General features: G+C 44.3%; 2 protein-coding genes across 5 annotated transcripts in view; one reads left to right on the forward strand and one right to left on the reverse strand.

Annotated features, from left to right (window-relative positions):
* Nucleotides 1-2,333: 2,333 nt before the first annotated feature.
* rnf41l (ring finger protein 41, like) lies at nucleotides 2,334-5,846 on the forward strand (the record flags this gene model as incomplete). The annotated part of the gene is made up of 6 exons (XM_083647385.1): nucleotides 2,334-2,539; nucleotides 3,381-3,520; nucleotides 4,811-4,973; nucleotides 5,098-5,218; nucleotides 5,346-5,624; nucleotides 5,733-5,846. The coding sequence occupies 6 exons, from the start codon at nucleotides 2,334-2,336 to the stop codon at nucleotides 5,844-5,846; spliced, it is 1,023 nt and encodes a 340-aa protein (XP_083503511.1).
* A 924-nt stretch (nucleotides 5,847-6,770) lies between these two features.
* The window catches only part of virma (vir like m6A methyltransferase associated), a 33,201-nt gene continuing 13,532 nt past the window's right edge, over nucleotides 6,771-26,439 (reverse strand). For 3 of the 4 annotated variants that reach the window (XM_083635257.1, XM_083635258.1, XM_083635255.1), the window contains exons 12-27: nucleotides 25,698-25,852; nucleotides 25,490-25,572; nucleotides 20,870-20,963; nucleotides 17,931-18,319; nucleotides 17,654-17,809; nucleotides 16,295-16,530; nucleotides 15,116-15,365; nucleotides 14,800-15,017; nucleotides 14,544-14,676; nucleotides 10,921-11,070; nucleotides 10,520-10,674; nucleotides 9,908-10,004; nucleotides 9,404-9,570; nucleotides 8,925-9,274; nucleotides 8,130-8,276; nucleotides 6,771-8,028 (exon numbers count right to left, since the gene is read on the reverse strand). In XM_083635257.1, the coding sequence (XP_083491383.1) occupies nucleotides 7,814-8,028; nucleotides 8,130-8,276; nucleotides 8,925-9,274; nucleotides 9,404-9,570; nucleotides 9,908-10,004; nucleotides 10,520-10,674; nucleotides 10,921-11,070; nucleotides 14,544-14,676; nucleotides 14,800-15,017; nucleotides 15,116-15,365; nucleotides 16,295-16,530; nucleotides 17,654-17,809; nucleotides 17,931-18,319; nucleotides 20,870-20,963; nucleotides 25,490-25,572; nucleotides 25,698-25,852 (2,995 nt within the window). In that variant the 3' untranslated portion in view covers nucleotides 6,771-7,813. The remainder of the gene's footprint in view (nucleotides 8,029-8,129; nucleotides 8,277-8,924; nucleotides 9,275-9,403; nucleotides 9,571-9,907; nucleotides 10,005-10,519; nucleotides 10,675-10,920; nucleotides 11,071-14,543; nucleotides 14,677-14,799; nucleotides 15,018-15,115; nucleotides 15,366-16,294; nucleotides 16,531-17,653; nucleotides 17,810-17,930; nucleotides 18,320-20,869; nucleotides 20,964-25,489; nucleotides 25,573-25,697; nucleotides 25,853-26,439) is intronic. The other variant, XM_083635256.1, reaches the window with a different exon arrangement.

Below are 26,439 nucleotides of genomic sequence, written 5' to 3' on the forward strand. Positions count from 1 at the left end.
CACAGCGGGTAGTGTTAGACTTCTCTGGACCTGCAGGAAGAGAAGGAGTAAGGAAATTATGATCTCTGGACAAGCTTGAAACATTACATTACATTATGTCATTTAGCAGACGCTTTTGTCCAAAGCGACTTACAATATCAGATTTTGTCAACAGTACAGAAAACAACTATGCAACACAATCAATGACAGCCAAGATATTTTGATCGACTAGAGTCGCCCCATGTAGGACTAGTTTGAGAAGGAATGAGTAACATGTAGCATTAGTAGGTTTGAGAAGGATTTTTTTTTAAATTAAAAGATGTTAGTTCAAGAAGGGCCCAGGTGTAGCCTGAAAAGGTGAGTTTTTAGTCACAACACTAGACTGTGAGTGTGTGTGTCATAACCAGAGTAAATTAGGCTACCTTATCCAGTGGGTTGCCTAAACAGAGTTTAGGGGCCAGGGGTTTAGCATTGGCCACAAGACCTGAAGGAGGTCCTCCAGGGGGTGCAAAGCGGGCCCTTTTCACCGCATTACCCAACAGCTGGCTGGGGGCTCCTGAGCGCCGCATTCTTCTGTGGTTAGGAGAGGTTCTCCACACCAAGAAACTCTCCTAAAGATTGGTAAGAAAAGAATGACAGCACAACAGTACTTAGCGTTAGTATACACTTAAACGAACGAGTTTGAACTAGTTAGTAACGTTATGTCCTATCTCATAGATTTTAGTTTTATTTAAAAAAAAATCAAAGATCACATCTAAAAACGTTATCTTTTTCTAAAAACGAACTCAGTAACTTTTACAGTACATTTTAGAGCTACTTTTTACCTTTTCTTAGCAGATATGTAACGTTAATACATCCATAAACTAGATACTTGAGTGGGATATTACAGGCTAACTACACACCGTAGCATCAAGCTAGCAAGCTAACGCACACATTAGCATGAGCAACAAGTCACTGTTGAAACAACAGCGCACTCGGTCGTAGTGTCATGTTTGATAACATGTCGTACATACCAGAAATACGTTCCTGTTGTGTACACAACTTCCCACAATGGCACAAATTACAAAGATGTCACTCACTGCTTCCTCTAGTGTTTTTTGTTTCTCCCGCTGAAGTTTTGTAGAACGTCATCGGTTGTGTGTTTTAGTGGGCGTGATCAAACCTAGTAGGGGTGCGTTTGCTTTCCTACACCAGAGCAGACCACTGCGGGAGTCTGGACTGGAGTCTATTCATCGATGAGTTGGGATTTCAGCCAGGAGGCATCTCGAATATGGAGCGATAAATCGAGTGCACCTCATACTCCAAGGCGGTGGTCTCGCCCCCAGAGCAATCAACAGCTGATCTCTCACCACAATGATCCCAACTCAGCACTTTCATCACACCAGACATTAGAGTACAGGAGAAGGGATTTAAAACCCGTTAAAGATACAATTATGTCAGAGTGTTTCCTCTGGCGGGGTGGGACTGACTGAATGGAATGCAAAACGTGTAAGTTTTAAACGTTTTTAGCGTTTTTATTTTGCCGTTTGATCCGAGATAGTTTGATACTGTCAGTTTGATGTTTGTGTGTGTGTGTGTGTGTGTGTGTGTGCGTGTGTGTGCGTGCGTGCGCGCGCGCGCGCGCGCGTGCATGAGAGAGAGAAACTAAAGAGTAATGTGAGGTGTCCAGGGGTCTGCTGGTTTGCTCTTTGTGGTCTGAGACCATCTGATGTCATGGAGCCTGCCCTGTAATCCAATCAAGGAGAGAGAGAGGGGGGGGGGGTGTAATCCACGTTAATCCCACACATCCAGAGAGAGAGTGAGAGGGGATGGAAGAAAAACCTGGGAAAGGGTGGATCATGAAGTCACTTTGACAGACAGTTGAAGGACATCAATAGACCACAGAGGCTATAGCACCCAGTTTTATTGGTATGACAGTGAGTAAGAGACAATATTGTAGACTTTGTGTGTGTGTGTGCGCGCGCGCTCGTGCGTGTGCGCGTGCTCGTGCGTGTGCGTGTGTTTGTAATTCAGTCTCCTCTCTGATCTCAGCCGACAGCTGCCTGCGCATATCCTGAACCCTATCCTCCCATGTCTTCTCCCTATCCTTGTTGACACGGATACCTCCATGGAGACGCATGCAGCCCCAGGGACAGGGGAGGGGCGTCGGAGGAGGAGAGACCCTCACCTTGATGGGACAGCAGGGAGACAGAGAGAAGAATGAAGCAGCACGGGGCATAGCAGAGAGACAGAGAAGAGGGAGAAGTGGAGAGTTGGATGAAGTGATAGATACGTTGTCAGGTAAGAAAGGGTTGATAATCAGTGTTGTTGTTTAATGTTTTCCAATATCTCATGTCTGTCTGTGTTCTTCTAGGATGGGCTATGATCTGGAGAGGTTTGTGGGCTATGTGAATGAGGGCCTGCTGTGCTGTGTGTGTCGGGATGTGCTGGAGCGCCCCCTCCAGGCGCCCTGTGAGCACGCCTACTGCAGCTCCTGCATCAGCAGCTGGCTGGTCCACCACCACTCCTGTCCTGAGGACAGACTGCCACTGGATGTTGGCAGTCTCAAACCACTGTACAGGTGCTCCCTCTCTGTCTCCATCTCTACCGTGTGCGTGACGTGTGTGTGTGTGTGTGTGTGTGTGTGTGTGTGTGTGTGTGTGTGTGTGCATGCGTGCGTGCGTGCATGTTTTACCAGGCAGGTCACTTAAGGAGACAGGAGATGGGTGGGGTCAGACACAGGGTTCCCATGGGTCTTTGAAATCCTTGAAAGTTTATGAATTTCAAAAATAAAAATCAAGGCATTAAAAGTTTTTGAAAATAGACATGTGTCATGAAAGTGCTTGAATTTAGCGTTTTTCCTGCATAGAGAATTACGAGGGGGCCACCGCCGTTAAATGTCGCTCCGCCTTCAGCTTTTGGCAAGTGAAAACAAAATGTTTTTCTAACAAATGTTGCAGTCGGTGGATTTCTGTCATTTGCAATTGGAACTAACAGCACAGTTGAGAAGTGTTCACACATTCAAGCCTCTCTCTCAGCTTCTGCTAGTATTCATTATAACAATTCTGTGTTGTAATGGCATAACCTGGGCCCATGTCTCAAACTATGCCATGTTTGGTTCTTGAATTTGGGGAATTGGGCCTTGAAAGTCCTTGAAAAGTCCTTTAATTTGATGTTGAAGAAGGTGTGGGAACCCTGCACAGGGTGGTAAGTAGACTGCGACACAGTATGAAACTAATAAAACAACACAATAGATCAATTAAGAATAAAAGCATCATTGTAGTCTCTCATTCCCTCTCTCTGTCTTAAATCTCTTGACTATTTCTGCTATACATAAGGATCACAGACATAGGACCTCCATGTACACCCTTATCTAAACTATCTCTGATCGCATTTCTCTCTGTTCCTGTGTTTGATGATAGGTACATGCGTAACGACCTGAACCGTCTGCAGATCCGCTGTGTGAATGCAGAGCAGGGCTGTGAGGCGGTCTGCTCCCTGGAGAGCCTGCACACACATGAGGATGAGTGCGAGTTTGCCTTCATCACCTGCTCCAACACGGGTATGACAGCCTCCATGGAATGAATGATATTCCGTCTGCATCACTTAGCATATGATAGCATCCCCCCCCCCCCCCTCCCCGTATTTATTGTGATGGTAAATGGTTTTCTGTGCTGATGTGTCGGATAGGAAGGTAATACAACACCTGTGCGTGGGAGGAACAGGTGGCTCCTTTGTTGCCATGGCGACTTCACACAGACTACTGCACCCAGGCCTTGCTCAGAAAGGGTTAACAGGACTGAAAGCTCCTCCCACTGAGCATGACACACTGACCTCATCCAGAATGCTTACAGGGTCGACTTTCCATCATTCTTTAATGAGCATTTAACGCCTTTAAAAGTGTGTGGTGTGTGTGTGTGTGTGTGTGTGTGTGTGTGTACGTGTGTGTGTGTGCGTGTGTGCGTGCGCGCGTGCCCATTGTGCTCACAATGTGACCTGTTATTGGCAGGTGGAGAGTACATATGTTACCATTGTGGTAGGTATAGTGTGAGTATAAGTGCATGTGGTGTGGATTTTTGCAGTTTTTAATACTACTAGCGACAACAGTTGACTCTGGTGCAAAACCAGAGTGCATGAACTGTTTGCGTGTGTCATCCATGATGTCATCATGGCAAAATGAGGTCCTGGTCTGGAGATAGATACCTATAGTACAGGGAATTACCACATAAGTGGTTTTGAGTACTTTACCAGGTGTTTACATGTCTGTCTGTGGACAGATTTTGCTAAAGCCCCTGGCACACATACATTTTAAATCACGGGCATCACGGCTGGTGTGATCTGATCGCAAAATGGACTCTAGTTCTTACTGTCTTTGATTGCTGTGGAGTGTATATAAGAAATGAGTTAAAAAAAATGAACATTAGAGAGGGCTATTCATCCGTTTGGTATATGTTGTGATTTGTTTTGCATTTTTATTGCAAACCCTGTGAAATACAAGATGAGATCCGCACACACCCAGATGAAGAATTGAATAAATAAGTGACGTTTTGAGCAGAGTTCTTCCTCAGAGTTTCTACAAACACTTCATATGGGAGCATTTTTGTGTGTGGATTTTATGTTCTATTTCAATCTCAATATTTTTCTTTGATCTAGCACCTATCTTTTGGATGTACAAGTCTTATTTTTGTTGCAATCCTTGTCAGCAAAACTGATGTCCCTTTAGTAACATGTTTTCGAAAAGTCTCCTTTTCTAAGTCTCACTCATATACACAACAATGGAGTATCTGGTTGCTTCAATGAACGCATTTAGTGAATATACAGTACATGCAGCACTGCGCCTATGCTCTCTCAGGTTGCCCTGTGCAGGTAGAAAGGCGGGGTTTGGAGGCTCACCTGTCAGAATGTAACTTCCGCAGCAGGGTGTGTCCCAATGGCTGTGGCCACACCCTTCTCTCCATTGACCAATCGCAGCATAACTGTGTGGCAGAGCTGCGCACCGAGGTAGAGGTGCTCAGGTATGCATTGTGTGGTCGTGAAAACTCAAATTCCAGACTATATAATTGATAATGTGCCACTGAACAGCTTGTATTGATTTTGTAGATCACAATGATGATAATGAAATGTTTTTTTTTACCGTAGGGTCGAGATGCTGTGCAAGGTGGAGGAGGTGAGACGAGAGATGGAGTCACGGCTGGACTCCCAGAGGAGACACATGGTCCAGAAAGAGTCGCAGCTCAAGAATGACATGGAGGAGCTCAAGGTGACCTCACAGCCCTTCTCACCCATTTACCTCCAGTTGTCATAAGGCCATGACAACAAACAATACGTAGTGTACATGAGCAGTGTTGCTGTATCCAACATAAACTTGTGTGTCCTTTTCCATGCAGGGTCAGTTGTCCCGGGTGATGTGTGACATGCGCGCCCTGTTAGGGGCAGAGCGTCTGAGGAGACAGGAGCAGGCTGAAGCAGAGCTGGAGAAGAGAGAACTATTGGAGCTGATAAGAGACCTACAGCCAAGCAGGAGCCAGCAACCTGCCGAACAGCCAACCAGGAACCAGCAGCTGTGCGGATGGGAAGTTCAGGGAGACCAGCCGACAAGACAGCAGCAGAGGGAGGCGTCCTTACAAGCCTCCACTCAGTCACTACATTCAGCTCAGTCTGTAAATGTGTTGGTTCCAACTCCGTCCAGTCAGTCACTACATTCATCTCAGTCTGTAAACGTGTTGGCTCCAACTCCGTCCAGTCAGTCACTACATTCAGGTCGGTCTTTAAAGGTGTTGGCTCCAACTCCGTCCCCCCAGCTGGGAGAGAGACCGCACAAGGCCGGCACCCGCAGCCTCACTCTGGACTGCATCAAGAGGAAGAGCCGGGAGGTCACCGTCATCTGAGTTGATTGGACGGGAGGTCACCGTCATCTGAGTTGATTGGACGGGAGGTCACCGTCATCTGAGTTGATTGGACGGGAGGTCACCGTCATCATCTGAGTTGATTGGACCGGTGGCAAACTGGATTAGAAGGAAGCCTTTGTTGCTTCATATTTTTTCACACTGATATTTGACAAACAATTGTCAATAAGGGGCTCAAACATGGGGTGAATAGAAGTAGTGTAGCTTTTGGTATGAAGACATGTTGATTGTTTGATCAACAAAATGAGCTGGAAGAAAAATCATTATGCAGTGGAGTGAACTAGAAGTAAAGACAAAGTTGTGTTTGAAAGGCAGGGAATTCTTTAAATAATCCTAATACCAATCCTACTGTACTGAGAAAGTAATTGATGCAGAATGGAATTTAACAGCCAAATAGAATAATGAGCCATCTTGAGATCAGTGGTAGGCCTGTGTGATAGTAAAAGGACCCTTAACTTCGTATACTCCAGTCAGTCATGCTCAACACATCTATATTTACCATGTTTCATTTTTGCAATCAAGTCATTTAATGCCTCTGGATTTTGTACCCATGTTTTAATTAAAAACAGTTGCTGTATTCCATCTGTTCTCTTGATCTCACAATCAGATTATCCCTGGTTTCTTGGTTAGTGACCCATCTGATGTGTATTTAGAAAGTAGTTTTGGTTGAAAAAGTGTTTGAGTGTGAATTATATTGAATGTCCTGCAAAAACCTTAAGCTAGCTACCCCCACATGTAGAAAAAACTTAAGCTAGCTACCCCCACATGTAGAAAAAGCTTAACTACCCCCACATGTAGAAAACATTCTCTTGACCCTAGAACCAAGTCAAACTTGCAAATGCACGGTGAAATCATTGACATATATAGGTGTCAAAGGAATGACAGAATCCAGATAGTCTTGGGGAATTGAAACGTCTTTAATAAAAAAAGCAAGGCATTTCAGCCACAGTAGACCTCATCAGGGTTACAGGTTTGGATGCACAGTCAATTGTAATGAAAAGTACATTATAGCATATATTAAAGCATTTATTGCTGCCTACCGGTATGCATGCAAGCCTGTATCCCCGATGAAGGCTATTGCAGCTGAAATACACTTAGTTTTATTATTTAAAGGGATACTCCCCTTTTTGGAAGTTCAGCTCATTTGCCACATCCCCCCCACATAACCAAGATACACCATGCCTTACCGGCACTGTTCAGTTTACAGTGAGCTACAGTCGTGAAGTTAGTAATTATCGCCATAGAATGGAGGCTAATGGTACAGCTGTTAAAAATCTGCCAAAATGCACATCTCACAGCACCAAAATACATGTTGTGCTTCGGGTACTCACCACACGATGAAATGGTAATCCAAAATGCACATAATCCTCTTTTTAGAAGGAAAAGAGGTTGGCGGCCATGTTTGGAAAGTAGTGCCGGCTATATGTGCATTTTAGATTAATATTTCATCGTGTGGCGAGTACCCGAAGCACAACATGTAGTTTGGCGCCATGAGATGTGTGTTTTGGCAGATTTTTAACAGCTGTACCATTAGCCTCCATTCTATGGCGTTAATGATTAATTTCACGACTGTAGCTCACTGTAAACTGAGCGGACAGTGCCGGTAAGGCATGGTGTATCTTGGTTATGTGGGGGGGATGTGGCAAATGAGCTAAACTTCCAAAAAAGTGGAGTATCCCTTTAAGCTTATTCTGACAAAATGTTTCTGGCGGTGTTAGCTGTTCGGTGTTCACGATTGCTTACAAAACACAAGAGTGAGCTCAATTACTGACCTTTATTCTCTGAATACAATGGATGATAACAAAACATAAAACATCAACACAAAGTCCATATGTCATCGTCACAACATCATCCCACCACAGAGATGTTTCCATGGAAACAGTATATTTATAATATCCTGATTGGTCCGTTTGTTGCCATGACAGGCTGCAGTCATTGCCCAGGTGAATTTACCTGGTGAAGGAGCGAACATGCCTCCCCCTCCCACCTCCACTCCCTCCCCCGCCGCTGAACTTGCTCCCCTGAGATCCTCTCCCACCTCCTCCCCCTCCTCCTCCTCCTCCTCCTCCTCCTCCTCCGCCTCCTCCTCCCCCGCTAAGCCAAGACAGGCCAGCGCCTCCTCTGCCCCGCGGAGCACGGTCCCGCGGAGCCAGCCGATATGCACCTGGGCCATGGAGATGGAGGCAGAAAGCACCGTGTTTGTTAGTTCAAATTTCATGTTCTTTATATTAGAATCAGGCAAATAGTGTGCGCGCGCATGCATACCTGCAGGGGGTTGTCGGGAGGGCAGAGGGCCACGTGTGAAGTTGCTCTGTCCTCCACGTGGTTCGCTGTACGTTCCTCTGTGAGTGACACCTGGCAGTTGGCCACTCCACGATGAGCCACGACCTCCTTCTCTACGAGCATAGTTACCTAGAGAAAGAAACGGAAAGGATTCAGCTCCCTCTACTGGACAATTCATAGTCTAGAACTGGTCTACACTTACTTCAAGACTGGCAAACACAGACCGTATGAACACATGAACAATTCTTACATTATACTAGTGACAAGGAGAAAGGAGTGTGTGCAACGCCGCTGCTGGCCATTTGGGTGCCCTAAGCGTACATTTTTTCATTGTGCCCCCACCCCCTCCCAAGAGAAATTCACAAATGCAGTCTTATATGCGTGTGTGTGTATGTGTGTGTGTGTGTGTGTGTGTATTGAGAAATGGAATGGGAGGAATCTCGCACTTGTACTGATGTCCAGCATGAGTGACTGGTGACCGAGGGAAACGTGTTTGTTTACTGCGTCGCATGTAATTAACGAGGAGATCCCACAACTTTCTTTTAAGGGGGCACCGTGGCCAGTTCGAAAATGCAGAAGTTCAAAGAGTTAATTTTGGAAAGGGCATTACCAAACTGCGGGGCATCCCCCGCCATCTGTTTGACCGTGGTATTCCTGCTCTGGATGATGCCCTAGGCGACACTTGGTGCCCTACGCTCAGCGCATTGTGCCTGTGTAGGGAGCGACGGAACCTGAGTGTGTGTGTCTGTTTGTGACTGTGTGCATGTGTGTACCTACCAGACAGCAGTACGCCTTTAGGTTGTGGTGGAGTGAAAAAGCGAGTCTGGCTGTGGAAGGTGGCTCTGCCTCTGTTGCCAGTGAACAGTCCTCTGGTGGGGGGTTTGGGGGAGCTCTTGGGGGGGCGTTTAGGGGGTAAGAGTCCCAGAGGAGTCACAATGTCTTTAAACTCCGCTGCTACAAAGTCGTCCACGTGCATACTGGGAGGACGGGAGGTGTTCTGTTTGCGCTGGCGGAAGATGTCGTGGGGTCGACACAGACCTTGTCCGAAGCCTCCTCGACCTCCGCGGCCGCGCGGAGCAGCCATAATGTGGGCTCTCTTGGCAGGCTCTACATAGTCCGCCTTACCACTGCAGGGAAACAGACACACAAGATTGCATTTATAAAGCTTATTCATGAACAAAATTCTATGAAATGTACAGTTAAGATATGAAAAAAAGAGAGGCAAAGTTAAAACAGAACCAAACATGGAACTGTACCTTGATGTGATGAACGTCTCGTGCTTGTGTTTGCCCAGTCGGAAGCCTTTGGGAGCCTTGGTGTGACCGGGGGAGGAGGGCTCAGACAGGCAAGCACGCTCCAGCTCTGCCTTCAGGTCCAGCTCTGGACAACACTCCTGGGCCAGACCAACCAGGTCCACCTTCACCTGCCACACAGAGAGAGGAGAGTTGCAAACATGCACATACAGACACACAAACGTTTTATGTTTCCACAATTAATAATTGTGTAATTCAGTGGTACAAAGTGTATGTTAATGCAATAATTAACCAAAAAAAGCCTGAATCTGAGACAAATAATCATGATTAATAATAATGGTCTCATTTAGCAAAATAATCTGGATTATCACTTTTGCGAATTGTGACAATCGTGCAGCCATAATATATGACCAATTCCTGTGGTCCTTGGACGTACTGACATACTCTGTACACATGCACATAACTGAAAACACACACACACACACACACACACACACACAGACTTACCATATCAAGCTCTGTTTCCATGTCATCTGTATGGAAGGGAGAAAACCACAGTGCCTTTAGCTGCTCATCCAAAGCCTCTGATAGAATGAACACCGTCCTGGGGGGGGGGTTTAAATTATAAACAGAATTAGGCAGAATTCACTTGAATTATTACATCGAGTGTTTCCTCTATAATTGTATATAGCAGTATGTATGGAGGTAATTTTAGTTTTAGTTCCACATGTGTCTTTTTAGTCCTGGACTCCTGCTTATAGTTTCAGTGAAGGTTTCTTACAGGGTAAAAAGAAAATCATGACTTATATAGTTCATAATATATAATAATAAATATAATAAAAATAATATATAATCATAAATTATATAGTTTACATTTTCCTTGGCAATGGTGGTAATTGTCTCGCTGTGGTGGAGCACCACTATTGAATGAATACAGAGAGAGCAGTAACACGAAGAAAAAATATGGACATAAAAATCCTCATCCACAGGTCATTTATCATTATCCAGAGGCTGAGGCTGTACCTGCGTGTTTGTGTGAGTGTGTGTGGGTGTGTGTGTGTGTGAGAGTGTGAGTTTGTGTGAGTGTGTGTGTGTGTGTGTGTGTGTGTGTGGCTGTACCTGTGATTGAACTGGGCCAAAAGCATCTCGGGTGCAGGCAGAGTGGGCTCAGTATCCACTGCAGGAGGCGTGTCTGTGGCACCCTCCAGCGTCTGCCTCAAGACAACCACATTCTCCAACATTGTCTCCAATGACTCATCCTCCTTACATAGCTTCTACGCGCGCGTACACACACACACACACACACACGTACACACACACACACACACACACACACACACGTACACACACACACACACACACACACATACACGTACACACACACACACACACACACACACACACACACACACACACACACACACACACACACACACACACACACACACACAGAGTAAGGCCAATGTCAAGGAGCATAAAACCCTACTTTGCAAACACTAACGTGCGTTTGTCATTTGTACCGTAATCAGTTTCTCCAGAGAAAGAAGTGGATGTGACTCCGACTGGCCCCACTGCAGCAGAGTTTTCATCTCAGAGCCCGTCAGAGTCAATAGCCGTGGAGGAGGGGCAAAGGCTGGTTCCTCTGCGGGCCCCTGGCCCTCCTCACCACACTGGATCAGAGCAAAAGAGACATTTAAGAGTAAGATGCAATTCTCAGCTAATACGAGGGATTCAGCCGAGCAGCATTTTGGTAAACAAACCGCGTCACTGCGTGGCAATGGAACCCTATGGAGCCTGAGTTTGAGCATCTGACTCTAGCCGGCTGACCGTGTTTACATTTTAAAAACTGTGACAGTTCACACAACTTGAAAAGGAAAAAAGTCTGCACTCTGGAGCATACTTAAGACTTAAAGGAGTTTTATTGATAACGTTTCGGTTCAACAACCTTCATCAGAATGGAGACAAACAGGACAAACACTCACATATATGGAACAGCCCAGCCAATCACAGCATTTCACTTAGTAGCTCACAGGTGTGTTCACTAATTGTTTAGAGGGTGTGTCCATAGGTCCTGCTCTGTCACCATACTCCACACGACTGATTATAAAACACATTACAAATAACATATTGCAAAATGCATAATACAAAAAACCAATGCAACACAAGTCTAGCACCTGGTTTGCATAGTGGATGTGCAGACGCTTCTCTCTACTATAGTAGTCTAGCACCTGGTTTGCATGGTGGATGTTAGGGGTGTGCCGATTAATCATTTTTTAGATGCATCGCAATGAGTCACGTGACGATTAAAATCGATTCACAATGTTCGATTATCGATTTGCAAAAAATTGCATTTTTTTTTTTGCTTTATTTGCAAAAAATACGGTATTTCGCCCGGAAAGCAGTTCCTTAACTGTAAAACGAGACCAAAACCGAAGTACTGGAAACTGGAATCACTGAAGAAAGCATGCAGAGTGGCTGTAACATGTGATGCGTGGACTTCAGTCGCAACTGAAGATAATGGAGGTACATTTGTTGTTTACTTTAATTAATGGATACTGACAAATATACCTTGCTTAAAAAAAATCCTGTTTGGTGAAAAAGATGCATCGAAAATCGTGATTAATCGTAATAATCGTTTAATAATCGAATCGTAGCACCCTTAATCGTAATCTAATCGAATCGTGAGGTGCCTAAGGTGGCACACCCCTAGTGGATGTGCAGACGCTTCTCTCTACTATAGTAGTCTAGCACCTGGTTTGCATAGTGGATGTGCAGATGCTTCTCTCTACTATAGTTCACACAACTTGAACACGACATGCATATATTATACATCAAACTCTTGAGCTAATTCTGCTCTCACTCAGAATGCCAAAATATAAGCGATGTGATGTATTCTTCTTGAGATATTAACGTTTGTTTGGCACAACTCATACTAGTTAACTGCCACGGGGTTACGCATTTTTGGGTGGCAGTGATGTCACGCTGATTCGTCCTATAGTAATGACTCTCAAAAAGTACTTAAACTACCGTAAATTCCGGACTATAAGACGCACCGGTGTATAAGCCGCGGGACCAAAATTGACTATTTTTTTCTTCTATAAGCCGCACCGGTCTATAAGCCGCGGGTGTTTTGATGTTTAATTACCATATGAAAGGGTTCGTGCACAGAGAGGAATGTCGGGAAAGCGATGGCTGTTTGGGGAAGCTCCCATTTATTAACATTTCAACAAAACAAAACAAAAGTCAGGTCACTAATCCCCAGACAAAATCACACAACAATAGGCTATATGTGCAGCAAACCTGTAACCAGAGAAGTCAAGTCACTAATGCTCGTCTTCCTCTTCTTCCTGCGTACTGAAACCACCAAAGTCCTCATCTTCAGTGTCGGAAACGAACAGGTTCAGGGTGGCTTCGTCAACCACTCTCCTCTCTCCTTCATTGTCACTCAAAACCAACGAACTCCTCTTCATCTATAGCTGTGTTTCCATTACAGTTTTTCGCAAAAGAATTGCGATATTTCTACAACTTCGACAATGTACAATTGCGACTTGTAGGCGTTTCCATTGAAGTTGCGTTTGAGTGATTCCCCGTTGCAGCAGCTGCCACAGTGATTACGCACGGGGATCTGCCCCATATCCCGTCCCCTGCATGCTCAAATCCAACCAATGGTCAATGGAAATCCCAACATGAAGTTACAATGCATATAAACGAGCCTGATTATCAATTCAAAAGAAAATGAGTCGCAAAATGTTGCTGGCTGCGTGAATGCAGTCAGCGCGACAGGCAGAGGAAAAAAGGTAGCCTAATAGCCTACAACTGGTCCGATTTAGAGATGGAGGGGGGAAAAGGCTGATTTGGTTCTATAATTGCACCTGAAACGTGTGCAATGTATTAGCCTACTCACAGTCACTGTATTCACTTCAGACAGCACCACCGCACCAGTGTGTGCTTTTCATCCTCTCATCTCGCCGCTGTGCCAAATGCGCGCACACAGGCAGCCTGCTGTCACCATGGACCGATTTCTGCCATTAAACATTATCTAATTTGCCCGGCTACGCTTTTGCACAACACTCGTCTTTCTGCTAGGTAGCGTTGCTTCAAAGTTTTCCACTTGCTGCGGAGGTTTTGACACGGCTATCGAACCTTACTTACCAAACTTATTTTCCGCTCCTTTTCCAAGGGATAATATGGGTCACATGACGTGCAAATGCGAAAAATGTGTTTCCATTACACTTTTGCGATAAACTGCTATATCGACACGTCTGAAAAACCACCTCATGATCATCTACTGCTCGTTCTCATGCTGTCGAGAACGAGCAAAGCTTTTTTTTGGTGAAAGAATCCTCCAGGGCGCTTCTTGTTAACAGTCCGAGTGAGTGGCAGGTCGAACGTCAAAGGCACTTCATCCATATTTATGATCTGCTCCGGTTCGATGGAATATTCCTTGATCTTCCTTTGTGTGAATTCGCCGAAGTTTGTGATTTTCTCCTGGTAGTCGGGGGAGGGAGTTGATGGGCTTGTGGCCGTTTGCTTACCGTAATTACCATATGTAAGTGGTCACGCACAGAGGGGATTGTCGGGAAAGAGATGGCTGTTTGAGGAAGCTCCCATTTACCGTATTACCGTAACATTTCAACAAAACAACATAACACAACACCACCGTTGTTTATTTTTACAGTGCACACAGTGTCCGCGGTGTGGTGAAAAGAGGGCAAGAGAGGAAATTAAAACAGAAGTGGATTTATAGTTAGAAAGAGTGCTAAAAAAGAGAGTTTTTTTTTTTTTTTTTTTTCTGAAAAAATCCATAGATAAGACGCACCGTTATATAAGCCGCAGGGGCCAAAAAACGGGAAAAAAGCCGCGGCTTATAGTCCGGAATTTACGGTACTTGAACTGAGTCGGGGAGAGCTGCAAAACTCTGGTTAATGTATGTATACCGGTAGACTGTTATGGCGTGACTAATGACTAATTGTAGGATATTCAAATGAATATGAAATTACCAGTGCTGCTGCGCTGCTAATTCCAGTCTCCAATCTGTCAAAGTGACATATGGCGTTCAGATCTTTCCGTCATTGTTAAAAGAATTCGGTGAATGACGGAGAATATTCAGTCAACACGACCACTGCATCTGACCTACACTTACCATTGATTCTGTGTGGAGGATCTGTCTGAGAAAGTCGAGCAGGATGGAGAGGAGCTCCACACAGTCCTTGTTGAAGGAAAACACCTGCCTCTTCAACAGCGAGCAGAGCCCTGCACCATGCTTCTTTAGAGCACTGAAACAACGTTTGAAGTGTAAAGAAAGTCTTGTTAGACCAGGATAAGAATTTGAGAGATGATTAATAAAGAGGGAGAGAGTTGCAATACAAAGAGACAAGAGGGGCAATATTGCTATTTACCCTTTGAGGTGGTAGAGTCCATAGTCGTGCTCAGTGAGGAACATCAAGGTTCGGATACAGGTGAGGAGGAGAGTGCCACTGCTGTCTGGTTTCCCCAAAACCTCCAACAGGGCGTGGCAAACTGATGACATCATCTCTCGTCCCGGAAGGGAATTGGCCAGCTGTTCAGCCTCCGACACACAGGTGTCACCAGGTGGGGACACCACCAGAGAGATGTCCTAATGTATACACAGTTGAATATATTCAGACTGTCTTTCTCCTTCTTTAGGACATGTTTATGTGTGTTGTTTGCATTTAGGTGCATTGCATCACTTACCTGGTCACACAGTGACTGCAGTATCGTCCCAACTAGTTCGGCGCAATGCTGCCGTTGTAAGGGGTGGTTGGTAGGGGGAACCAATAGGGGCAGTAGCAAGGGGAAGAGATCGACCAGTTGCTCATCTCCGGAGGAAGAGCCGGAGAGCAGGTGTAACGCTGCGCTCTTACACGCTCTCTGGGACACCAGGGCGTCCGTCAGGGAGAGCAGACGCAAGACCTGTCCCCAGCACACACCTTTTCCCTCCGCCCTGCAGTCAGCATACATTACATACATTTACAACACAATTAACGGCACAATCACAAATGACTGTGGGAGTTAGGACTGCATGATATATCATTTCAGCATCATCATAGCCATGATCACCATCCGCAGGACATGCGATGTCAAGTAAGACGTCATAACGTCATGCTACAACTTTTTGTGCTGCTTGATACAAACGTTAAGTTAAGTTATCCTTTATTTATCCCCTTGGGGAAATTCAACCTCTGCATTTGACCCATCCTCTACTAGGAACCTTCCTAGAACTAGGATCAGTGGGCAGCCACTGTGCAGCGCCCGGGGACCAACTCCAGTTCTTTTGCCAGTACCTTGGTCAGGGGCACTGACAGGAGTATTAACCCTAACATACATGTCTTTCTTGATGGTGGGAGGAAACCGGAGCACCCGGAGAAAACCCACACGGACACGGGGAGAACATGCAAACTCCACACAGAAAGGACCTGGGACGGACCGGGGTTCGAACCAGGGACCTTCTTGCTGTGAGGCAACAGTGTTAACCACTGAGCCACCGTGCCGTCCAAAAGAAAAACTCGTACGGTTCTCATTCCGTATCTTGCTCCGCATCCCCCTGATGCCACCTGAGCACAACCGGCTCTGCAATGGGCAGATTAATATTTTTATATAAATCCTCCCCATTTTTTTCTTTTTTCTTCAATTATCTCTTGACAATGTTTATTTTGTATTATATTTTCTGTATTCTCTACGAGTTTTTGTATGTTCGTGAATTTGTGTTAAAGAACGGCGGCTTGATAGAGCTATTCAAGTCACTTGGTGAAAATTCCTGTTTTTTCATATTGCAATATATATTGTAAAGTCAGTAATTATATTGCAATGTGAGTTTTTTTCCAATATTGTGCAGCCCTAGTGTGAGAATGTGTGTGTGTGTCTTCCACTCACGGCTGCAGCTCTTCCAGCAGCAGCTCCAGCAGGGTCTTCATGATGAGTATGGCAGTGGGTGAAGACAGGTCTGCCAGCTGAACACACACCCTCCTCAGCATGGCCAGGAGAGGAGGGCAGCTGGTGGCACACACACACCTCAGAGCCTCAGCAAACACTTTCCACTGCGCCCGCAGGTGCATGCTCCACAGTTTCCTAGTGTTTAAGGCCACTGCCACGTCCTGGACTGATATCACCTATGGCACAAACAGCATTTTACAATCACTCAGAATTAGAGCCAGACCGATACTGGATTTTTGAGGCCGAGGCCGATACCGATATTAGGGAGTAAAAAAAAAATGGCGATATCGATATATCAGCCGATATTCTTATATTAAATATACACATTATATTACACAATGTTTTTGCAATGATCCCTCAAATATCAAACACTTGACAAAGATATGACTTGACATGACTTGAGATATGTAATGTAGGCAGGATATTTTACAGCTTATCAATAAACTTTATTGTCCAAAATGACATCGATGCAATGAAACGGTAAACTGAACTAGGAATTGAATAATTATAAATAACTAGAAATACAAAAGCACAAATAGAACAAATATAAAATATAACTTGAATTAAGAAAAAAGATCAAATATATACAACATGTTGTCTATGACTTAAAAAATACAATATCGTCCGATAATATCGGTGGACCGATATATCGGTCGGGCTCTACTCAGAATGTTGACTTAACACAGTGGTTCCCAACCTTAGGGTCGCGACCCTAAGGGGGGGTCACCGGAAATTCAAATAGGGTCGCCTGAAAATAAATAAATAATAATAATAAAAAATATATTTTTTTACACACCACACACAATTTAAAACTAGCGAAGATGATTAGCGTCACTTGTGTTTTGTTTTTGTTTGTTTGTATCCAAACAGTGTCAATGGGCTCACTATCAGATAGTGACTTTTTTAAATGAAAATGTTTGAGATTATAACTTTAAATCAGGATGCTGAGAATAAAGGCGGAATTCTGAAAATAAAGTCAGAATTTTGAGATTAAAGTCAGAATTCTCAGATTAAAGTCAGAATTCTGAGGGGGAAAAGAAGCATACATGTGACATCACTGACGATGTCACTGATGATATTATCGCCGGTGTACCGGAATTTGAATGTCTAGGGTCCCTAGATTTTTGTGCCGTCAAAATCGGGTCACGAGCCAAAAAAGGTTGGGAACTCCTGACTTAACAGCTTAAAACATACTAACTGACATTCCTGCTGTATTTTGAGACAATAATAATCATCATGATGAGAGCGACAGAAGTACAGGACAGATGGAGACTTGTGTGAGATACAGCGAGCAGGTACCTGTGTGCTCTGCATGGGCAGCGGCAGTGGCAGGAGCTCAGACAGCAGTGTAAGGCCAGAGAACAGACCTTCAGGGGCTTTCAGCAGTGAGCCCAACACCTCCTTTAGCATCAGAGACCACGTGTTACTGGCCAGAGTCTCCTCTGTATGGGTCACCTGCACCAAACATACACAATGCCTCAGAATAAAGACCAGTAGTGATAGTTCCTGCACCATATCGCTTTGGTAAACATGCAAGCATTCTCGCTCATTGACCTACACACACACACACACACACCTGTTCGTTGACACCCTGTGTGAAGGTGAGCAGCACGTCAACGATAAGTGCCTGCACTCTGGTCTCCTCCCCGTCCAGACGGCCAGTCGCAGGCACAGAACACACTATCATGTGGAGGGTCACCAACACGCTCGCCACACGGGTGTCCCTGAACTGGAAGGCTCCCCCGCGGAGCAGCTCGGTCAGCATGGTGCGCAGCAGGCGCAGTGTGTTGATGCATATGCTCAGGATCATACAGCGCTGTGGCGTGGGGCCCATGTGTCCGTGCACACGCCATGGCTGCAGCAGCACGCTGCAGAGCTTCTGAAGGACACGCACGCACGTGTCCAGACCCTCACCTGAGAACAGCTGGACCCCAGCTAGACTCCACTTCAGATCCTTCTGCTGACCTACAGACAGGAGGAAGGCAAAGTGAAAAGTTAGTACAATATTGTGTGACAATGAAACATGTGGATAGGAGTGCTGCGTGGGTCCTTAGGTGAATCAGTGTTGACAGCCAACAGCTGCTCGTGGAAGTGTGCTGGATCAATTAAGTCAGAGGATGACGAAGGCTCCTTGAGCTTAAAAGCGTTGGTCTGCTGCTCTGGTTTTAACTTTTGAATAGCCATGGACTAAAATAAAGGCTTTTTAACTTTGTCACCTTGAACAGTGTGGCTGGGATGTCTTTTTAAGTTTGCCATTTTTGATACTACAGTACTCCTCTTTTTTTCCATTTACAAAAGGAAACAAACTTAGAGATCCTCTGTCTTAATATTGTGTGACAGTTGTCTGTAGCTGGTCTAATTCTATTTTAGACATTTAGCTGATGCTAAACTTAATAAACTTAAAGGGACAGCTCACCCTGAAATCCAAAATACATATACATATCACCTGTAGTGCTATTTATCCATCTAATCGTTTTGTGTTTTGGAGATATCGGCTGTAGAAATGGCTGCCTTCTCTTGTGGTACTCAAACAAACAAAAAAATAAATTAGAGAAACTCAACAGCATTGTCTCTTTCCAGAACTATTTTCTTTTGTAGGAACTAGCTAGCAGCTAGCGGTTGTAGTTCGGTCAAAAGAAAATAGTTCCTACATGAAACCGCTCATAACAAGGTCTGTGGATTATCTTGAGTAACCGGGTCATGATTTCTGGAAAGAGACATTGCTGTTGAGTTTATCAAATGTATTTCTTTGGCACTTTGAGCACCACAAGCCGAGTGCCATACAGTTCCATTGTATAGACAAGTTTCCTGGGCCGTTCCTAGGGCGGCGCCATAGCAGCCTTTCGTGTCCCCGGCTTCCGTTTAAGTCCACATTGCAGCGAGCACATCAGAAGGCAGCAGCCGAAATATCCAAACTTTTTTACAACGATCGATAACATCAGCTACACTAACGTTAGCAGACATTATTAACAATGGGTTATTCTGGAACACATTGTGCAGTGCGTGGCTGTCAAAACACAGTGCGCGTTTCCATCCACTGCTATTTTGCGAATTATAGAGCTGAGAATCACCTCGTGTTTGAGGCTGTCTGAGCTGCTGATCAGCTGCTAGACCCGATATACAGCTCTGGCTAACACATCTAACGTTATTAATTTAAAGTTTCTTGATGATCTACAAGTAGACAAAGGTACCATAACGCCATTTCTGGATTACCAGGTGCGACTCGGCAAACTAACGTTATAATCCCAACCCGATCTCCCAATTTTTTTTTTTAAATAGCAACGTTTGTGGACCAACGTTGCTATGTTACAATTTCGTCTCTGAAATTGTAAAATGGTAATCCACGGAGCAGATAGTAGGTGAATACAATTTCATTCAAGTCTAGAAGTGAGTCGCCTTAAAGCTAATATCCCAGTCTTCTTCTGTTTACCACGGCGGGTATTGTGCTGCGTATTTACCATGATTTACCGTGTGTAGCCCTATTGTGTGGAGGCTACACACGGCATGTCATGTTTTGCAGTGATCAAGGCAAACTGGGTTGTTTTTTAATGGAGAGACACCTAACGTTAGTCTGGCTGACTGTGACAGAGGAGAGGACAGTAACCTAACGTTAGTCTGACTGACTGTGAGAGAGGAGAGGACTGTAACCTAACGTTAGTCTGACTGTGAGAGAGGAGAGTATGTCACTGTAACCTAACGTTAGTCTGACTGACTGTGACAGAGGACAGTAACATAACGTTAGTCTGACTGACTGTGAGAGAGGAGAGGACTGTAACCTAACGTTAGTCTGACTGTGAGAGAGGAGAGTACTGTCACTGTAACCTAACATTAATCTGACTGACTGTGACAGAGGAGAGGACTGTAACCTAACGTTAGTCTGGCTGACGCTTCGGAGCTTTTGAGATAATTCATCGCGTTGCCGTCCACCGCCATTGATCCTCAAAATACGCTATAATCCTGCCTGTAGTTACGTTCGGCCATTTACGCATATTATCTTCCCATGTGTCCACTGTCAATGGGTGTGGGATAGACACTCTTTCATTAGATAGGAGACTCGCAGAATGATCCCAAGTTTGCATTTTTTCGGCGGTCGCTATGGCTACTACGGTATACGTTACGCTTCTCCGTATTCACAAACACCGGAAGCGACAGACACGATGGCGGCCGAGTCCGGAAGCAAACCAGAAGTGCCCAGGAAACTTGTCTATTGGTGAGAAGCCATATCTCCAAAACTCAGGCAACTAACACAAAACGATATAGATGGATAAATAGCACTGCAGGTGAGAGGGAAAATATGTATTTGGATTTTAGGGTGAGCTGTCCTTTTAATAATTAATCATATTTATTTCTTAATCCTAAAGGCAAGCAGTAGAATCACATGAATAACCATAATTGCAAGTAACCTTCAAAAAATTGCAAGGGATGACCCAATGTGGCTATCGATGTATGGTTTAATTATTATCATTTTGGATCTTAACTCAAGTATTCAAAAAAATACACATTTAAGGTTTTTACCCTCGATTGCAGGTGGGGGGCATGCGATGTGACAGAGAACCCGGAGAGCAGTCACCAGTCCAGTTCCCTCTGCGGTTAACACATTTTCCACATTCTACAGTCAAAGGAAAAAAACAGTTCAAAACAACGAAACACACTAGATTTGCATATAGCAGCAATCACTCAAATATGTCACAGAGCAGGTATATGTCTATTAGCTGTTCAGGCTTGTTAGATGTTAGAGAACCATTGCATTCCACTAAAATGCATCTTGGTGGCTTTTGAGGTTTCTGATGAAACATTTAGTCCATTGTGTGACTTGAGATAGTATTTCACTGTGGTATAAGAATTTTCCTTTACAGAGCTTGCAGTGTTTCCCATTCATTGATACATTTATGGCGCACCGCCACAACGAGATTTTGACCACTACAATAGATGTTGACGGAGTTCCCCGCCCCTCACAAAACTCCACATTGGCCCGCTGTCTCTCTCTCTCTCTCTCAAACACACAGGACAGCGCAGTGACGATATCAGGACCAAACCGTGGCAGAGTAGAACGTGTTAGATCTCGTTTTCAAGACACGTGATCGATTAACCTCTTGCAGTGCACCGTAACACGGGCGTTACGTTTCTGATTTTTTGCTGTTCATCTGTCATTAACGTGATGAATTAGGTGGTTAATTCTGAACAATGCTGTTCATGCTACACACCAAATTAATCGTCTGAATCTTGCGCATCAAACCCTGTCTTCCTTTTTCCGATCAGATCAACACAGCGGAAGTTATAGCCGTCTTAAAAACCACTGCCAAATACTCATGTTTTGGTATTTTTTCATCTTCTTTGAGTTGGGATGTGGTAAGCCCTGTGGCTATGTCTCCATTGGGTTTCTAGCCATAAATACAACAACCCCAGGTAACTGTTTACACTCTAAAAGTGTTTTTTATTCTAGGCGAGAATCAACCACTGTGTTTGAGCTGGTGTTACTCAGGGTCAGTAACACATACGGTAGTCATTCTGACACATGGAACAGAAACTTCAAAGTCTTACCTTTCACAAAAGGTCAGGCAGTTGTCTGTAACCCTAGCGGTTCAGCCACAGTAAGCATTTTAGTTTGGGTATGTCGTTTTCACCATTTTCTTCAGAAATAGGTGGCTTTAGAAGAGGTTAAATGTATCATGATTCGTTGTGGGGGAGGCGGCCTTTCCTCAGCCAGGAAAATCACACATCACAGCGAGAAGCATCTGCTTCAAAAACACCTCGCCGCATCGGCAGCGGTTGTCAGACTGACACCACAGCTTGGGAGGCTGGGCTGCAAGCAGGAATTCCGTTAGGCTTTTTTCTAAACTGCCAATGGAGCCGGCAACATTGCAGAATTCCAGCCATATAGAATATTTACCGGCCCAGTCAAAATGTATTGAAAAAAGATGGATGTAATCATTTCTTAAATACATAACATATTATTGTATATTTTTAGCAAACAAAATCTTCATTTTCAATCATTTTTGTTGGCATTTATTTCAAAAATAATTATCGAACTATTCATTGCGGTCTGCACTTGCGAGTGCAAAGGGAGCGAGCCGCGCACCGCTCCTTATTTAATTAATTCGGTTTGGGTTTGCAGGCCCGTTGATTAAACAATAAAACACAAAAAAAACAAAAAACAAAGCTATTATCCAATCGTCCAACAAATGTATTTTATTATAGTGAATGAACTCTTCACACACTTTTGTGAAAAGTTTGTCATATTCCTGTTTAATTAAGCCTAAAGAAAAACACTGGCGAGCCTACAATAAATGTCTCTTTGCATCCAAGAATGTGAAATGAAATAACTTGAAAAATAATCTAAATTAAGAACCAGTTCCCTACCTGCGAGAGGCCAGAGATGAGACGTGCAGTTAGTCAAACCTTTAAAAGTAGCCTATATTTTCTGAAGCAGGTCTATTGACAACAGCGACAATAGGTTATTAAAAGCCGACTGCAGCTGTCAACCAGCTGCAGTCGGGCATCCAACTCGCTTTCAGAACGGACTTACAGCCTACTTCACAACATGGAAAAGGTAAAAATACTAGCATTGTGTTACCTGTAGCCTACATCTGAGAATGAAATCCCTTGCCATGTTGCCTGTTGTGATCTTTGAGATGATGCTCCATAAAGTCGTTCAGACAAATGAATGAAAGCTGCTCATTAAATACCCCTCGTTAAATGGCAAATCAACTGAGGTTATATAAGTAGGCTATTTATGCTGAAACGACATTGACATTAGTAGGCTAAATTAACGGACATAATAATAAGCTTTAGAACCTGTCAGAGGACCTCTCTGTCGCTGCTTTTCTCACAATATATGTCCGCAGCAGTTTCTTCACTGATAAGTGCTCCGCTGCATGTGCAACTTGCGATTCTCATCACCCCAACTTTTCCTCGCTGAGGCGGCTTCTCGTGGCTGTTTGGATCTTGTTCTGGACCATCGTTACATAAAAAGAACTGGCCACGGGATGCTGCAGGTGCGGCTTTTGCATGGCGCGTTACAGTTAAAGAGCGTCTGCTGTCATTTTTCCCTTTTTCACCAAACACTCAACATAAGAGCGGGCAACTCAAAATCCTGTGGGAAACACTGGAGCTTGCATCCTCGTGCATGTTTTGGAGCTATAAATGTGTGATAGATAGCTATATCACATTGGCTGCCCTGGCAATAAGTGGTAACTAGGGATGGGCGCGAGTACTCGGGTACTCGAGCACTCGTTCATAACGTCAGTAGTCGAGTAACGTTTCTGCTGTTCGGGTACTCGCCCCACTCCGCACCCTTTAAAAATGGTCTAGAAAATCTATGCACGCATCGTCATGTGGATCTGGCAGCATGAACTGCACGGGCGTCAAGTCAGCCAGAATGTACAAGTACATCGTCCGCTTTGTTGCTTTCAAAATAAAACGCTTATTGTAACGTAACCTTATTTATTTTGAGTAATGCGTTACAGCAACAGTTTCACGCCATATAACATCACAATGAGTATTTTGATACAAGGTTTGCTGCTTCATTCGTTGAAATACCTTTTCTCCTCCAACGTGCATCAATAAGCTATTTACTTTTGTTTAAGTAACATTATTTTGAAAGTTTTAACCGGAAGTTTTCCAGCTCATCCCGAAAATGGTGGCTGAAGGTATGCTCCCGAAGGAGACGCACACTTCTTCATAGCGCACGCCCGATAAAACTCATTCAAAACTTTGCAGTAACGCTAGTTTACTGACTACACTGTCGTTTCCCATAACGGTAGTCACAAGAAATGTGGAGAAAGAGTCACTTTTTGAGAGACAATCGCTTCATGGTGATCACTATTCAGCTGCAGCTGTAACGTTAATCACACTGGTCAGTTTTCACTTTTTGGCAGAACACCGGACCTTGTAATCCGTGGATTTACGTTAGTGTAACAGTGATCATAAAGTAAAATGGATGATACTGGACAATAACCTGACATTGCTGGACAATGGACATGTAGGCTATTGGAAATGCATTCGCTTGTTTCACAACTTGTCTGCTCCAAAGCGCTAATGCCATCCATCCAACCATCGGAGATACTGTCTGAGGTAGGCTTTAGATGTTCGCGTCACCTAGCTAATATCACAGTCAGAGGGACTGACTGTGATATTGACAAAAAATGCTCCAGGTAGCGCTTTTTCCATGCAAAAATGCAAACGTTATGTGTGAACAGCCCCATATACAGCAAATTACCCCTGCTCAGTCATTACCATAGTAATCACACAGACCCCCCCCCCCCTGCGCGAGTGCTCGAGCACTCGTTCATAATATAAGGAGAGTACTCGAGTATTAAAATTGCTTAAAATGCCCATCCCTAGTGGTAACGACATCCTATCGTTTTCTTCTGATAATGTGAAGAATCTTGTAGCACATTTAAATTGGTAAATCAGCATTCTGACGGAATCTGTCCCAAGAGGGTATTGGATTGAAAGTGTATGTTAGTATTCTGCAATCTATTTATCACCTGGTAAAAAGTGATGAGTGAGCAGTATTTTCCATACATCTGGATGCCTGTCCAGGAGTAACTACACTGTGGTGAAGCCTGACACCTAATGGTGAAAAGTAGGGTACTGCACTTGTCATCTGCTATTGGCTGGTCTCTGTGCCCTGTGATGTCACCCTCTATAGAGTCTTATAGTGACATCACTTGACACAAAGATCAGCCAATAGGAGAAGGCCAATGCAGTACCCTAATTTCATTAGGCGTCAGGCTTCACTAAAAATTTGTGTTTGGGTATAGTTACTCTTCAGTCTGCCAAGTACATTGTTTTAGATTCATTTCAGGTGCCATGATGCATGAAGCTGGCAGTTCTCAACGATGTACTTTTCAAACTCAATAAGAGCACTGGTCCCCTGTGGGTTAAGCTGAAGCACGAGAAACCTTTGTTCATTCACAAAGAAAATGACTGAAATGACTTACTGGGCTCACTAAATGTAACGTCAATAACAAGGCATCAATAACCTGTCGCTACCAGCTGAAGAGATTTATGACTTAATAAATTGGCACACCACAGAGTAGGTAATGTAGTAGGATGGATGGCAGCTCAGTTAATGAAACATGAAAATGTAGTGAAATGTCACAAACTGAGCTGTATGTATATTGAGTTTACCTGTTTGATGTAGTCTATGAAGGGGGGAATGCTGCCAATCTCAAAGCGTAGTTTCTCGAGAGGCTCCAGCCATTTACTGAGCTCTGAAATACAAAGGCAGCACACAACACTGATCATCAAAAACCGATACACACAAACACAAAACTTATAACAAAAACTTTATGGGGTGATATTTGATTGCTACATCCATAATACTACCGGTACTTACCCTGTAACTTGGCATTGGTGTCATCTGCCTTGGCTAAGGTGAGTAGCGGAGCAGCATACTGTTCCATCATCCGCATGTCATTCGAGCTCTGCACCACAAGTAACACCAGCATGCAGGCATAGTTATAGGTCACCGCTTTGCGGGCCTTGGCCTCACTGCAAGAGCAAGAGACAAAGAAAAAGTGAAAAACATAATAAATCGAACGACTGCACCGCGGCTATATGCCTCCGCCAACAAGCAGTTGACATCCATGTCTGGCCAGACTTTGACGTTTGAGCCAAATGTGAAGAAATTCCGTGAAGGCGTTACTGAGATATGGCTTTACCGAGCTTGAAAATGGCATTCGTGAGGTCAGTGACCTTGACCTTTGACCACCAAAATGTAATCAGTTTATCCTTGAGTCCAAGTGGACATTTGAGCCAAATTAGAAGAAATCCCGTCAAGACGTTTCTGAGATGTCACGTTAAAGAGCTTGAAAATGGCGTTCGTGAGGTCACAGTGACCTTGACCTTTGTCCACCAAAATCGAATCAGTCCATCCTTGAGTCCAAGTCGACGTTTGAGCCAAATTGGAAGGGGTTCTGTCACGCCGTTCCTGAGATATCGCGTTAAACAGCTTGGAAATGGGGTTTGTGAGGTCACAGTGACCTTGAACTTTGACCTTTAACCACCAAAATCTAATCAGTTCATCCTTGAGTCCAAGTGGACGTTTGAGGCAAATTTGATGAAATCCTGTGAAGGCG

This window comes from Poromitra crassiceps (genome assembly GCF_964638095.1).
Source record: "Poromitra crassiceps genome assembly, chromosome: 1".
Lineage (NCBI taxonomy): Eukaryota > Metazoa > Chordata > Actinopteri > Beryciformes > Melamphaidae > Poromitra > Poromitra crassiceps.